At 42.2% G+C, this 13,073-nt stretch overlaps 1 protein-coding gene across 3 annotated transcripts in view; it reads left to right on the top strand.

Annotated features, from left to right (window-relative positions):
- Positions 1-13,073, top strand: part of MYO16 (myosin XVI) — a 605,690-nt gene that overhangs the window by 197,252 nt on the left and 395,365 nt on the right. For all 3 annotated transcript variants that reach the window (XM_027065214.2, XM_053217786.1, XM_027065212.2), the window contains exon 4: positions 11,186-11,329. In XM_027065214.2, the coding sequence (XP_026921015.2) occupies positions 11,186-11,329 (144 nt within the window). The remainder of the gene's footprint in view (positions 1-11,185; positions 11,330-13,073) is intronic.

The raw sequence follows: 13,073 nt of genomic DNA on the forward strand, positions 1-13,073 counted from the left end.
AGCTAACCGGCTACGGGCATGGTGCTGAGTCCCCTTTTGCTGGGGTTCCCGAGTAAATAAAAGCAAATGAAATATTGCAGGTTGACAGAGGGAGAAAATTACAGGGTTTCAACATGCCGTAGGTATTGAAAAAGGCAATTTAGGCATCTGAAATGTCAACTGAGCCGGGCTGCTGTTTGCCCCACCTTGGGGGCATCCTGCGTTAGGAAGCCTGATGTGTTACCAGCACCGAAGCTCTACTTATAGATGCTCAGATCAACGTCTTTGGGGAAAAAGGGCAGCATATGTTTGTGTGGGCCACCGAGAATAAGCTGCGGAGATTGTTGAGATTTCCGGAGTTTTGTTCGTTTAACGTAGTTAACGCTGAGTGAACTCATTCCAAGTGTAGATTTCGGTACGTTTCTCTCAGAAGTGCCAGGAGAATTTTGATGTTGGAGATGAACAAATGCCATTGGATTGCAGGTAAATATTTGCGAAGAAGGTTTTAGTGTATTTTATCATATAAAATCTTCAGTTTTATCTAATTTTCACACTTTCCACCAATGCCTCCCATTAGCTTGTTTACCTGCCCTTCATTAAATAATTCACGTATCAAACATATGGCAGGTGTCCACTCCTGCGAGAGACAGGGGGGAAATATTGACAGCAGGTAACTGTATCTGCACCCCAGGCATTTAGTCTTGGGAGGGCAAATAGACGAAAACTCAGATGTAACTCCTGAGTGGCTCAGTCGCTTAAACGTCTGACTCCTGATTTCGGCTCAGGGTCATGGTCTCAGAGTTTGTGAATTCGACTCCCACGTTGGTCTCTGTGCTGACGGTTCAGAATCTGCTTGGGATTCTCTCTCTCCCTCTCTCTCTGCCCCTCCCCTGCTCATATTCTCTCTCACTCAAAATAAATGAATAAACTTAAAAAAATAAATTATGATATTTATGGATTCGGAAACAGAATCACACAGGTTTTGCTAAAATACTGTCCAGGGTTTTATGTTCTGACTGCTAATAAATGAGCTCTTGAGAAGGAGCTCGTGATGGTAACCAAACCCTCTTGAATGGGGTATGAAATCCAAATTCTTTTAATGTGACAGCAGCAGACCCCAGTGAAGCTTAAGTGAAATATGTTAGAAATGGGCAATACTTTCTTTGACCTGGTGGATTCTAGTTTGACATAAAGACAGGTCTTTGCATGGTGGACATCAGGTAGCTATCAAAAATACTGAGCCACAGCAGATACGGAAATCTGTTCACGACATATTGGTAAATACCAAAAGTAGGTTAGAGTGTAGTGTATTTAGTACAGTCAGGTAGATAGATGAGACGAGGGAAAGAGAAACTTTTTCAAAAGCAGAGAAAATCTTGATGGCTAGAGAAAAATTTTTAACAGTGACTCAGGTTGGGGAAAGGAGACAAAGTCTTTTCATTTTTACTCTGTCTTTTTACATATTGCTCGATCATTTACAATAATCAGCATGTATCTTTCACATAATAGAAGAAATTAATCAAAGTGGTTACGGCTGCGTTTTTATTAGAAGCTTAAATTTTAATCATTTCCTGCTCTTTACGAGAAAGTCTGGTGTCTGAATTGGCTGTTCATTGGGCTTCACTATACACGTCTTTCAAGCTTCAGGAGCTGGGAGAAGCAGTAGTAATTAGAAAATAACCACAGTAGCAGCTTTTCAACATCTTAGTATCTTTTAAATTGAGGAGAAAATAGTGTATTTTGAAAAGAGTCACAGGCCAGCTGTTGTTGGTCTTTTCCTCTCATATGTAACTTCATGTACACTTATTCCTTTCATTAAATTTGAGGACATGCTGAAGCTCACGGAGACTCATTTTTCCCATCTGTGAAATGGGCATATTATCTGGGCTCTTGTGCTCAGAGTATTTGTTGTGATGTGTATATTAAGACTGTGGAGGAAACGTCTAAAGAAAGATTTCATTTTATTTTAAAGTTTATTTACTTATTTTGAGAGGGTGGTGCAGAGAGAGAGAGGGAGAGAGAGAATTTCAGGCAGGCTCCGCACTGTTAGCACAGAGCCCGGTGCAGGGCTCGATCTCACGAACCGTGAGATTGTGACCTGAGCCAAATTCCAGAGTCAGACGCTTAACCAGCTGAGACACCCAGGCACCCCAAGAAAGATTTTATTTTAAAACTGATTTAGGTATTAAAGAGCAAACATGGTGGATAGATATGTGGAAGTTGTCTACACTTTCCCTGCCCACCCACTCCGGAGCGTCTGGGCATCCACCAGGTTACTCTACCCTCCTTTGCTTTCCTGGAAGGTATAAGGGGAAAGCTGTAAGGCCGAGTGCTGGCAAGAAATGAATCATAGCAGAAGAAAATGTGCCCTCTCCAGGGACTGTCCCTGGGAGTTTCTTGGGTGATGGGGAACAGGGGATGTTGATACAGGATGGTACACCAGGAAGCAGAGGCGATTGAATGAGCAAGATGGACCCAAGTGATCATGTCATTGAGGAGGAGAGCCCAACCATTCTGCAGTCTGAGGACGATGCTAGAAAGTGCTAGAAGTAGAGTTTCTGTTGCCTGGAAACCATGACTCCTTTACATTTTTCCAAGGATGTAATTAATTCAATTTTTTTTTTTTAATGTTTTACTTATTTTTGAGAGACAGAGAGAGACTAAGCGTGAGCAAGGGAGGGGCAGAGAGAGGGAGACACAGAATCCGAAGCAGGCTCCAGGCTCTGAGCTGTCAGTACAGAGCCCGACGCGGGGCTTGAACTCACGAGCAGTGAAATCATGACCTGAGCCAAAGTCGGATGTTTAACCGGCTGAGCCACCCGGGTGCCCCAAAAGTCAAATGTGTGGCCCAACTTTGCATGGTAAAATCCAACATTTCTTTTGTCTGTGAGAATCATGTTATCCATAACTGGAAAGTCTGAGTCCAGCGTTTTTTATCATTAATAGAATATCCATCTGCATCTTGACTGAAAATCTTAACCTTGATCTATACTGCGGGTATATTTTTATTTGGATTGCCTGCGTGCATGGGTTAGGGGGTAAAAGTGCACATTGTGGCATTTCTCAGAAGGTCACCAGAAACCGAAGGGAGTGAGTTTTCATTTTTGAGCAAATGTACCACACAGGACTGGTTCATTCAAAAATTCTAAAAAATTCGGTAGTAAAGTTACCAGCAAGGTTTTTGTTTTGTTGTTTTGTTTTGTTTCTGCAATAATAGAACCCACTTTATAATGAATCAGAATCTTTCATGACAGGGTGAAGGCAGATGGGTGAGGAATTCTTTACAGATGTCTTTGATCTGTGAGCCCCTCTGAGAAAAATCCCAGCCAACCGGCATGGAGAGCACTGGGACAGAGCCTTCCCAACTGGAACTTGGATGTTGCACCCAGAAAGGTTTTCCCTGAGGTATCAGCTTGAAACTCTCCTGCTCAGAAAGGCCTTCCATGCCAAATGATGTGTAATTCCCCAAAGAGCTATTTTCATTCCTCCTCCAGATTGTTCATGCTGTTTCCTACTTTGGGGTGCTTCTCTGAGATGGCCCCACAGCTCACTGGACTTCCCCATCATACTTCTCTTTTGACTGCATTACCCTCTTGAATTTGGCTATTGACTGGGGACAGTATCTAGTTCATAGACCAACTCTGGCATGGCACCACCCTGGGCATATGGTAGATGTTCAGTGAATAATTAATCGATTATGATTAATGTCTCAGCCCACCTCCCCCCCACAATCCTTCAAGACTCAGATCCTGTGCTGAGTACCCCATATTGGAGTACTATTCCAGTTCTATTCAGGCTGTTGGTAGCCCACACCGTGACTCTGTAGGATGCTCTGAACACCCTCAATCTCATTTAAGTGGGTTGTCTGGTACTATGTTATTAAACATTACATGTTTAATTAAATTACATTAAACAAGTGTAGTTACTATGTCATTAAACATTACATGTACATTTCCAAGCACAGTACCTGGAATAGAGTGTTGCCTAACAAAATCTTGGTGATCCAAAGTGAAGCAAACCAATATTGCAGCCGAAGGGGCAGAGTTTACATTCACTTAAAAGGATAAAAGTTTGATTAGGATTTAAAATTTTCTGGAAATGCATCAATGGTACATCTGTATCTCTTTAGAAATAGCCAGTTTTATAATTAGAGTTTGGTTCAATTGGCTGGAAGACATGTGTGTTTGGAAGGCAGGTGGCAATAATAATAACCATAATTCAACTTTAGATGTTCTGGGTCATTTCTGTATGGCAAGGTAATCTGCAGTACAAGTATTTACCAGGGAGAAGATACAGATCTTCTTTGACTTACGGTGGGGTTATGTCTGGATAAACCACGGAAGTTGAAACTATCATGAAGTCAAAATGCATTTGATACGTCTAACCTACCGAACATTATAGCTGAGTCTAGCCTGCCTTAAATGTGCTCAGAACATGGACATTAGCCTACAGTTGGGCAAAAATCATTGAACGCAAAGCTCATTTCCTAATAAAATGTTGACTACCTCCTGTAATTTATTGAATTCTCTACTGAAAACTACACGCACAGAATGGTTACCTGGGTTCAGAATGGTTGTCAGCATCTCGGTTGTCTCTGCTCATGATGGCGTGGCTGCGTGGGGGCTGCGTCTGCTGCCCCAGCATCACGAGAGGGTGAACTGCGTGTCGCCAGCCCTGGACATGATCCAAATTCAAAATTCTTTCACACCTTCGTAACGTCTAAATATCATGAAGTTGAACCATGGTAAGTACGAGACCATCTGCACGTGAAAAGCAAAAATGATGAGAGGTCTGGTCAAGAGCATGTAATGAGTGCAGTTCCTCAATGTGAGATAGTGGCAGATAAGTTGAAGTGATTTTGTGCAGATCCAGGCACTGGCTGGAAAGGCTGGCCGGTGGGATTGGTATTCAGTACAAAGGGCCATATGGAAGTTCTAGAGAGATTTCAAAAACTTTAAAAATTGCAACAGATTCAAATTCATTTTGCTACTGATAGAAATCTCTATACGTGTGTGTCCCTGTCTCTGTCCATCTGTGTCTGGTTGTAGAAATGTTTTGAATCGCTGAGAACTCATACAGATAAGACAGGAAAAATGGGCAATGATGAAAACAAATTGATTGTATAAATCATATTGCTTCCCCTCCCCCACCCCTTCCAGAGAGTTCAGACATAATTTTTTTGTTTAATAGTAGACTTGTGCTTAGCACATGATATCCACTCAATAACTGATATCTGGATCAAATTAGATATTGTCCCGGTAACTTTTTGCTTGTCTCCTCTGCCCCAGCGAACACTGCGAAGTAAAAAGGGAAGTGTGTGCTGAAAATGTATAGACATCGAGAATGAGAAAGCTAATATCACAGTATATCCAACTCATGTTAAAAAAAAAAAAAAAAACAACAGCCAAAAACTTGCAAGTGATAACTTGCATGTATGCACGATGAATGTGTGAATTCAGTGTTTGGAGAAATCTTTCGATTTTCTGAGTGATAGATTTCAGGGTTGTTCAAGACATACTCCTTAGCTAACCAGAAGGACTAAAATACATAAGGTATCTCTTATGACAAGATGTGGGGAGAAGGCAGAACATCTTAAGTTTAAAATTGTCTGTATTTGTTTATTTGGTTTCTATGATTTCTCGGGTCTTTTCAGTGGAATCAGGAATACGTGTTGTATGGGGTTTGAACCTTGCGAAATGTTACTGTTGTTTAGAAACAGTTCCAAAGAGTGGAAGCATGCGTCACCGAGAAGCTGTGGACTGCTGACTTGGTGTGGAGAGTGTTCCCTGTCACTAATCCTGGCTAACTCAATAAACAGTCTTGGAGGAAGACTTATTTGCCTTGTTGCTCTCTAAGTATGCTTTAGGAGGTAGAACACCATGTTTTTGTCGTCACGGGCTGTGATGTTAGGACTTCCGACTTAGCGTGGAGCCAGTCTTGGTGGCGGTAAACCAGGGGGCGGTAACTCCAGTAAAACGTGGTGGAGGTTTGTGGGGTCCTGGAGTCAAGGCACTTCACGCTTTCAGAGAGGGGGGTAACCCAGTGTTGCTGATGTCCTCAGACCATGGGGACGGCTGTGATCTCAGTCCCTAACTTTGATGAAAGAGGAGAGTGACCCGGTTGGGAGAAGAGGGGTAGTATGTAAGGATAGAGTGAATCTTAGAAAGAAGCACTTTAAGGTGAACAGACAATGATTCTAAAAGAATCAATAAGCTAAGGGGCGCCTGACTGGTTTAGTCAGTGGAGCGTGCGATTCTTGATCTCAGGTCATGAGTTCAAGCCCCATGTTGGGCGTAAAGCTTACTTAAAAAAAAAATCAATAAGCTCAGAAAATGGCCAAACCTTTTCAGGGCCTGATAGGAGAAAAGTTTCTCTACACTGAAGAAGGCTGCAGGAGAGACGGTGTTTCCAGAGAGATTGATTTCCACTGAGGTTCTGTGGACATTTCCAGGTGAGGGAATGAACCAGAAGTTGGCTGGAAGGCAGTGCAGTGTGTGGACTTGAGGGACCTGGTTGGGGGCAGGTTGGTTGAGAGGTTGGGCAGTTCAGCGAGGGCTTCACGGGCACACGGTCCGCTCAGTCACACGGGAGTCTGTGCTCCGCAGGGCCCGTGCTTGGTTTCATGTTGTGCTGTCGCCATCTTGAAATTCTTAGCCATTTTTGAATAAGGCGCCTCACTGTTCCCTTTTGCACTGGGTCCCACAAATTATGCAGCCAGTCCTGCCTGGACCTTAGAGAGGCAGGGGAAGGGGACGGGAGGAGCTGGAGACTTGGTTCCAGGCAGTCAAGGTGGACTGGTGCTGTCAGAGCTCTCTGAAGGTGACAGAGTGGCTGTTCAGCCACCTTCTTGGTGCTGTAAGCTGTTGCCAGAAACTGGTTGAAGTGATGAAAGGAGCCTGAACTGGGAGGAAGATTTGCTTGAAGAAAATTCTTTCTAGCGAGAATTAGCTTTACTATCTAAGGATAATGTTGTAAGAACATTGTAACAGGAATGTTCAACCATCATAATCTTTTCAGACAAGTGTGATTAGAAGGTATTTATTGCTGTCAAATTATTATTCATGATCCGTGGAAATGTGGATCTAAAAATTACCTTACTTGAGAGAGGCTGATACCATTTTCAGCACTGTATCTAATTAAGTCTTTTTTTTGGTGAAAGACACCGCAAAGGCAAACTGTAGGTATCTCTGAATTGTAAATGCGGATTCCCGAGGTGCAGGATGAGGATATCTTGACAGACACACGGAAGGAGGAGTCGCATCACCGTTGATTATGCAGTGAGTTATCAAAATGATAAAGAGAACAGAACAGGAATTACCTGCATGTGAATTTCCTAAAATAAATTGGATCCAGGCCCCAATTCTAAAACCTATTTATTGAGCCTTTATACTCTGATCCGTATCTTATTAGTCATCGTATCCAAACCTGCAGCCACTGTCGGTGGGGCCACGATTCATACAGTCTTCATTACGGTTACACATGACACGGTACATCACATGTGCAGAGATCTTGGTTCAGACCTGAAACTAATCCCTCAGATTTCACATCCGCCATTGCCCCACATGCGTCCACACATCCCAATACTGATGCCTGCTTCTATCTTCCTTTCTATGGGACGTGTGCCATGATTTTGCATTACATTGACTATGTTCTTGAGACCTCCAGGTCTCAAGGAGGGAAATATGAATGTTTTCCATGACTGTATTATGCTTATGAACCACAGTTCATACTTCTTTCTTCCTTCCTTCCTTCCTTCCTTCCTTCCTTCCTTCCTTCCTTCCTTCCTTCCTCTCTCTTCCTTCCTTCCTTCCTTCCTTCCTTCCTTCCTTCCTTCCTTCCTTCCCCTCTCTTCCTTCCTTCCTTCCTTCCTTCCTTCCTTCCTTCCTTCCCCTCTCCTTCCTTCCTTCCTTCCTTCCTTCCTTCCTTCCTTCCTTCCTTCCTTCCTTCCTCTTCCTTCCTCCCTTCCTTCCTTCCTTCCTTCCTTCCTCTTCCTTCCTCCCTTCCTTCCTTCCTTCCTTCCTTTCCCTTCCTTCCTTCCTTCCTTCCTTCCTTCCTTCCTTCCTCCCCCTTCCTTCCTTCCTTCCTTCCTTCCTTCCTTCCTTCCTTCCTCCCCCTTCCTTCCTTCCTTCCTTCCTTCCTTCCTTCCTTCCTTCCTTCCTCTTTCTTTCTTCCTTTCTCTCTCTCTCCCTTCCTTTCTTTCTTTCTTCCTTCCTTCCTTCCTTCTTCTTTCTTTCTTTCTTTCTTTCTTTCTTTCTTTCTTTCTTTGAAATATCAGTTAACAATTGGGCTATCTTCTAATTACTAATTTTAATGAGAATTAAATACTAAGGAAAAAACATAAATCAATCCACGTAGTCCCCATTTCAATCTGTGTGGTTACTGTCTGGAGATGTCCCACAGCTCACCAATGCTCTGTTCACTTATTTAAAGTCATTTTTTTGCTCGCACGCCCTTTGTGGAATCTACGTTACTGGTTCACCAGTCTTGTCTTCCACAACATCTTGTTCATTGTTGGTTCCATTCATTGGTATAGTTTTTATCTCAGGCATGGTAGTTCTCATCTCCAGGAGTAAAATTTGAGTCTTACTGCTATCTTCCATGTCTCTACTTACTGTGTTCAAAGGTTTCCCAGTGTTTTGAACATACAGAATGTGGCTTATCGTAACAGTTTAACACACAGATTTGGTCCTTTGTTAGTTGTATCACTTCTGAGCTGGTTCCCCATTGATCATTCTTTCTCCTCCTTGTGGGTCTTATTTGCCTGCTTTCTTATACATCTGGTCATTTCTTCTTGGATGTTGGACATAGTGAATTTTGCCTTGTTGGTTACTGAATATTTTTGTATTTCTGTAAATAATCTTGAGCTCTGTTTGTGGGGGGCATTGGAGTTATTTGGAAACAGTGTGATCCTTTCAGAACTTGAATTTAATACTTCTTGGTGGGAATAGAGTGGCATCCAGCCCAGGGCTCGTATCTCCCCTTCTACACCTGCACTGAAGCAAGACATGTGTGTGCTCCACCCAAGGCCACCTTCAGTTAGGTTTCCATTCTGGCTGCTGAAACAGACGCTATTTATGGCATTGCATGAACTCTGACTCCTCTCCCTTTTCAGGGGGTTCTGTCCCGGACCTTGTGTCATTTCCTGGGGTGCGGGCACTGATCAGAACTCTTCTGTGTACTTGAGGGGGCCTTCTGTAGATCTTTGAAGTTCTCTCTGCAGCTCTGTCCTCTCTGTGACTCTGTCCTGTGCACACTGGCCAGCTCGGTCTCTAGACTTTTGGTTCAGTCTCCTCTTGAGTGGCCCTGGGTGACACAGATTCTTTCTGTGCTGCAGCTTGGGAATGCCTTCAAGGCTGTGAGCTGGAGCGACAGCAACAATGTGACTGCCTCCTTTCTTCCCAGCTCTCAGAAGTCATATTTTTTCTGAGTGGTTTTGTTTTTGTTTCAGCTGATTCAGGCAGGAATGTAAATCCGGTCCCTGTTACTCATAAGGGAAGTGCTCCTGTGGTTTTTTAAAATTCTACTATCCAGTGAATAGGTTGGTAACTTGACATGGCAATACTTCTGGTGGTGGTATGGCTACTGTTTCTTTTGGGACGGAAACTTATTTTATGCATCGAAATCTTATAAAAAGCATATATCTTTCAACCCATAAATTTTGCTAATAGATATTTAGCTGATTTATTGGCTTAGGTCCGTTTTTAAACTAATTAACTAATATGCATTTGATATTAATGTAGCCTTTTAGATACAAATATAAAAAATCAGACTTCTGTAGACCAGATAATTCATAAGGTCCAGGGCAAAATGAATATGTGGGACTCTTCAAAAATTATGGGAAATTCATGATGGCCACAGAACATTAAACCCAGTCCAGGACCCATCTACGCATGACTGCAGAGATCGTGCACCCGTGAAGCCAGCACTGACCACCATATTTTTTATGAGTTTTACCTATAAATAGTAAATAAAAGAAGCAAAACAATTTCCTGGAGAGTTTCACTTAGTAGTCTATGAAATTTCCAAAAAGCACAGTATTATACAGTGATTAAAATTTATGTTAGAAGATTTCGAAATTATAATAGTTCGCTGTTACAAGTTGGCACTGTGGAGTTTTTAGTTGTGCTATGCAACTGGTATGAGGGTTGCATTTGAGTATGATGGGGGATGAATTCGGAAGGACTGTGAAGGGTCATGTCTGCCTTGGATACAGTACAGTAGTGAAGCTTTATTCTTTGGTCAGTGACAAACTCTGTACATTTTAAAGCAGAAACATCATGTGATGAAATGTGTATTTCAGAAAGATAATTATGGTAAATTGTCCAAGATTTTCTGATAATCTTATCTACAGATGAATGGCACTGCTAGGAATTTACCCAAGGGATACAGGAATCCTGATGCATAGGGGCACTTGTACCCCAATGTTTATAGCAGCACTTTCAATAGCCAAATTATGGAAAGAGCCTAAATGTCCATCAACTGACGAATGGATAAAGAAGATGTGGTTTATATACACAATGGAATACTACATGGCAAGAGAAAAATGAAATATGGCCTTTTGTAGCAATGTGGATGGAACTAGAGAGTGTTATGTTAAGTGAAATAAGTCATACAGAGAAAGACAGATACCATATGTTTTCACTCTTATGTGGATCCTGAGAAACTTACCAGAAGACCATGGGGGGAGGGGAAGGAAAAAAAAAGGTTAAAGAGGGAGGGAGCCAAAACACAAGAGAATCTTAAAAAGTGAGAACAAACTCAGGGTTGATGGGGGGTGGGAGAGAAGGGAAGGTGGGTGATGGGCATCGAGGAGGGCATCTGTTGGGATGAGCACTGGGTGTTATATGGAAGCCAATTTGACAATAAATTTCATATAAAAAATAATAAAGTTTGTTCACACACACACACACACACACACACACACACACACACACACACATGAGAAGAGGACCCAAATAGTGAAAATCTCCCCCCCTTCCTAATGTCTGTCCTTATTTTCTTATTTTTCTTTCTACTGTGTATGGATGTAATTTCCCCTTGAGCCTTCCACGTGCCCCTTATGTGAGCTGGAGAACATGAATACATTCTTTCTCCATTTAGCCCCATCTCTCAACCTCTAGATTGCCAGTGGAGTTTTTTTCATGGACATTTGCAATAAACCTTATCACTGTTTGAAATATGTTTCCTTTTTTCTTCTTTCTTTCAGTGTGCTCGGTATGATAATGCCTTCATTGCAGAGATCCTGATTGACAGAGGGGTCAATGTCAACCACCAGGATGAAGACTTTTGGACACCAATGCACATCGCCTGTGCTTGTGATAACCCTGACATCGTCCTGCTGCTTATATTAGTAAGTAAAGCAATGTGGTTTATTACCATTTGATGATTGGATGGCATATAAAAGGCTGTGTATTTAACTAGTAACATTTCACAATATGTAATACTCTGGTTGATAAAAAAATGTGTGTGTGTGTGTGTGTGTGTGTGTGATCGTTTGTTTTCCTGGAATTACCAGATAATTAGAGACTAAGGTTGTGGGTCACATAGTTCATAAAACAAATTGCACAGATGTCATGTGAAGCTATGCTGCCTTTTCTGGGAAATTATAAGCCTTAATATTTGCAGATCAGTCTTAACTAAAATGGTTTGAGAAGTGTTGTTTCATTAAGTCCACAGTCCATTCTGTTCTTAATTTTTAGCCAACTAGACACACGGTATCTATTAAATCTTATCCTCTTGGTGACATCTGGTAAAGAAGTATCTGCAACATTTCTTTATGAGGAAATGAAAACGTTAAGTATAACAATCACTAGATTTACATGTTGCTCTTGTTTCCGGGTAGAGCTTAGATGCTGACATTGACCCTCACACCACACTTTAATTATTTTGGAATTAGGATTGGGGATTTTTTTTTTCTGGTGAGTTTAGCTCTAACAAAGGTTTTAAGAAGTTGTGCAGGATTTTTTTGAAAACATGTGCCTCTCAATGTCTGATGACATTGCGTTTCTTTGACAGACAGAACTGAGCAACAGAATTTGACTTTCCTTCATGTATGAGCTGGAGGTCAAATCTGTAGTTTTCGAATTAACATTTTCCTGGTTCTGCAGTTCCCTTTTCTCACATCGTATGCATAGTTCTATTTCTGATAGTTATCTTAGTGACCTTCATTTACCGAGCATTTAATTAATATTTATTGATTATCACTTTCAACACAGTTCCTGCCTTTGAAGAAATTACAGTTTATTCATTCATTCAGCAAATCATTATTGAATAACCACTATGTTCTAGGTGCTACACAGTGGGCGGAAAGACATTGGATGTTATAGAGCGTGGCAAAAACAAACCAAAGCAAGTAAAGTGAGACTGAGAAATTTGATTAGTGGCTTAAGCAAGTCTGAATAGTCTCCTTGCCACCATCTAAGAGCCAGCCCAGCCAGCATCCACGGGAATAATTTACTTTTAAATAAATATGGATGAAACACATTGTCCTAAAAATTGTAATTTCTATAGAAACGTGTTCCCATCAACAACCCCAAACGAGAGATTTATTTTATTTCCAGAATTAAATGCCATTGTACTTGGTTTAGCGCTGTATTGTCCAATATTCTCTCCGTTTTCCAAAGATTATTGATGCGTAAGAGACTGCGTAAATATTTGAGTGCCTTTTGTTCTGTACCAAGAGGGTCAGCAGTGAACAAAAGTAGCCGAAATCCCTGCCTCGTGGGGCTTACATTCTACCGGGGAGAAGGACAAACACGCAAATGAGTCAAATACACAGGATGTCACCCACAGAGAACCGTTGGAAGGACAAGAAGAGAGGAGTAGAGAGTATTAAGGGGTGGCCTCATGGAGAAGGTGACACGTGAACCATGAGCCACATGGAGGGGCAGTCACGAGGTGAGCAGGGTGTGGGGGGGTAGCAAGGGTCTTGTATTTGTGGAACAGCAAGGAAACCAGTGCAGCTGGAGTGCAGCGGGTGGGGGCAGGGGGGGCCAGTGTCAGAGACACAGGCGGTGGATCTGCTGGCACCAGTGGGCGGGACATTGGAATCTCCTTTCACCCCAGGTGACTCGGGGATCCTTTGGAGAGTTTGG

Source organism: Acinonyx jubatus, chromosome A1 (genome assembly GCF_027475565.1).
Source record: "Acinonyx jubatus isolate Ajub_Pintada_27869175 chromosome A1, VMU_Ajub_asm_v1.0, whole genome shotgun sequence".
Classification (NCBI taxonomy): Eukaryota; Metazoa; Chordata; class Mammalia; order Carnivora; family Felidae; genus Acinonyx; species Acinonyx jubatus.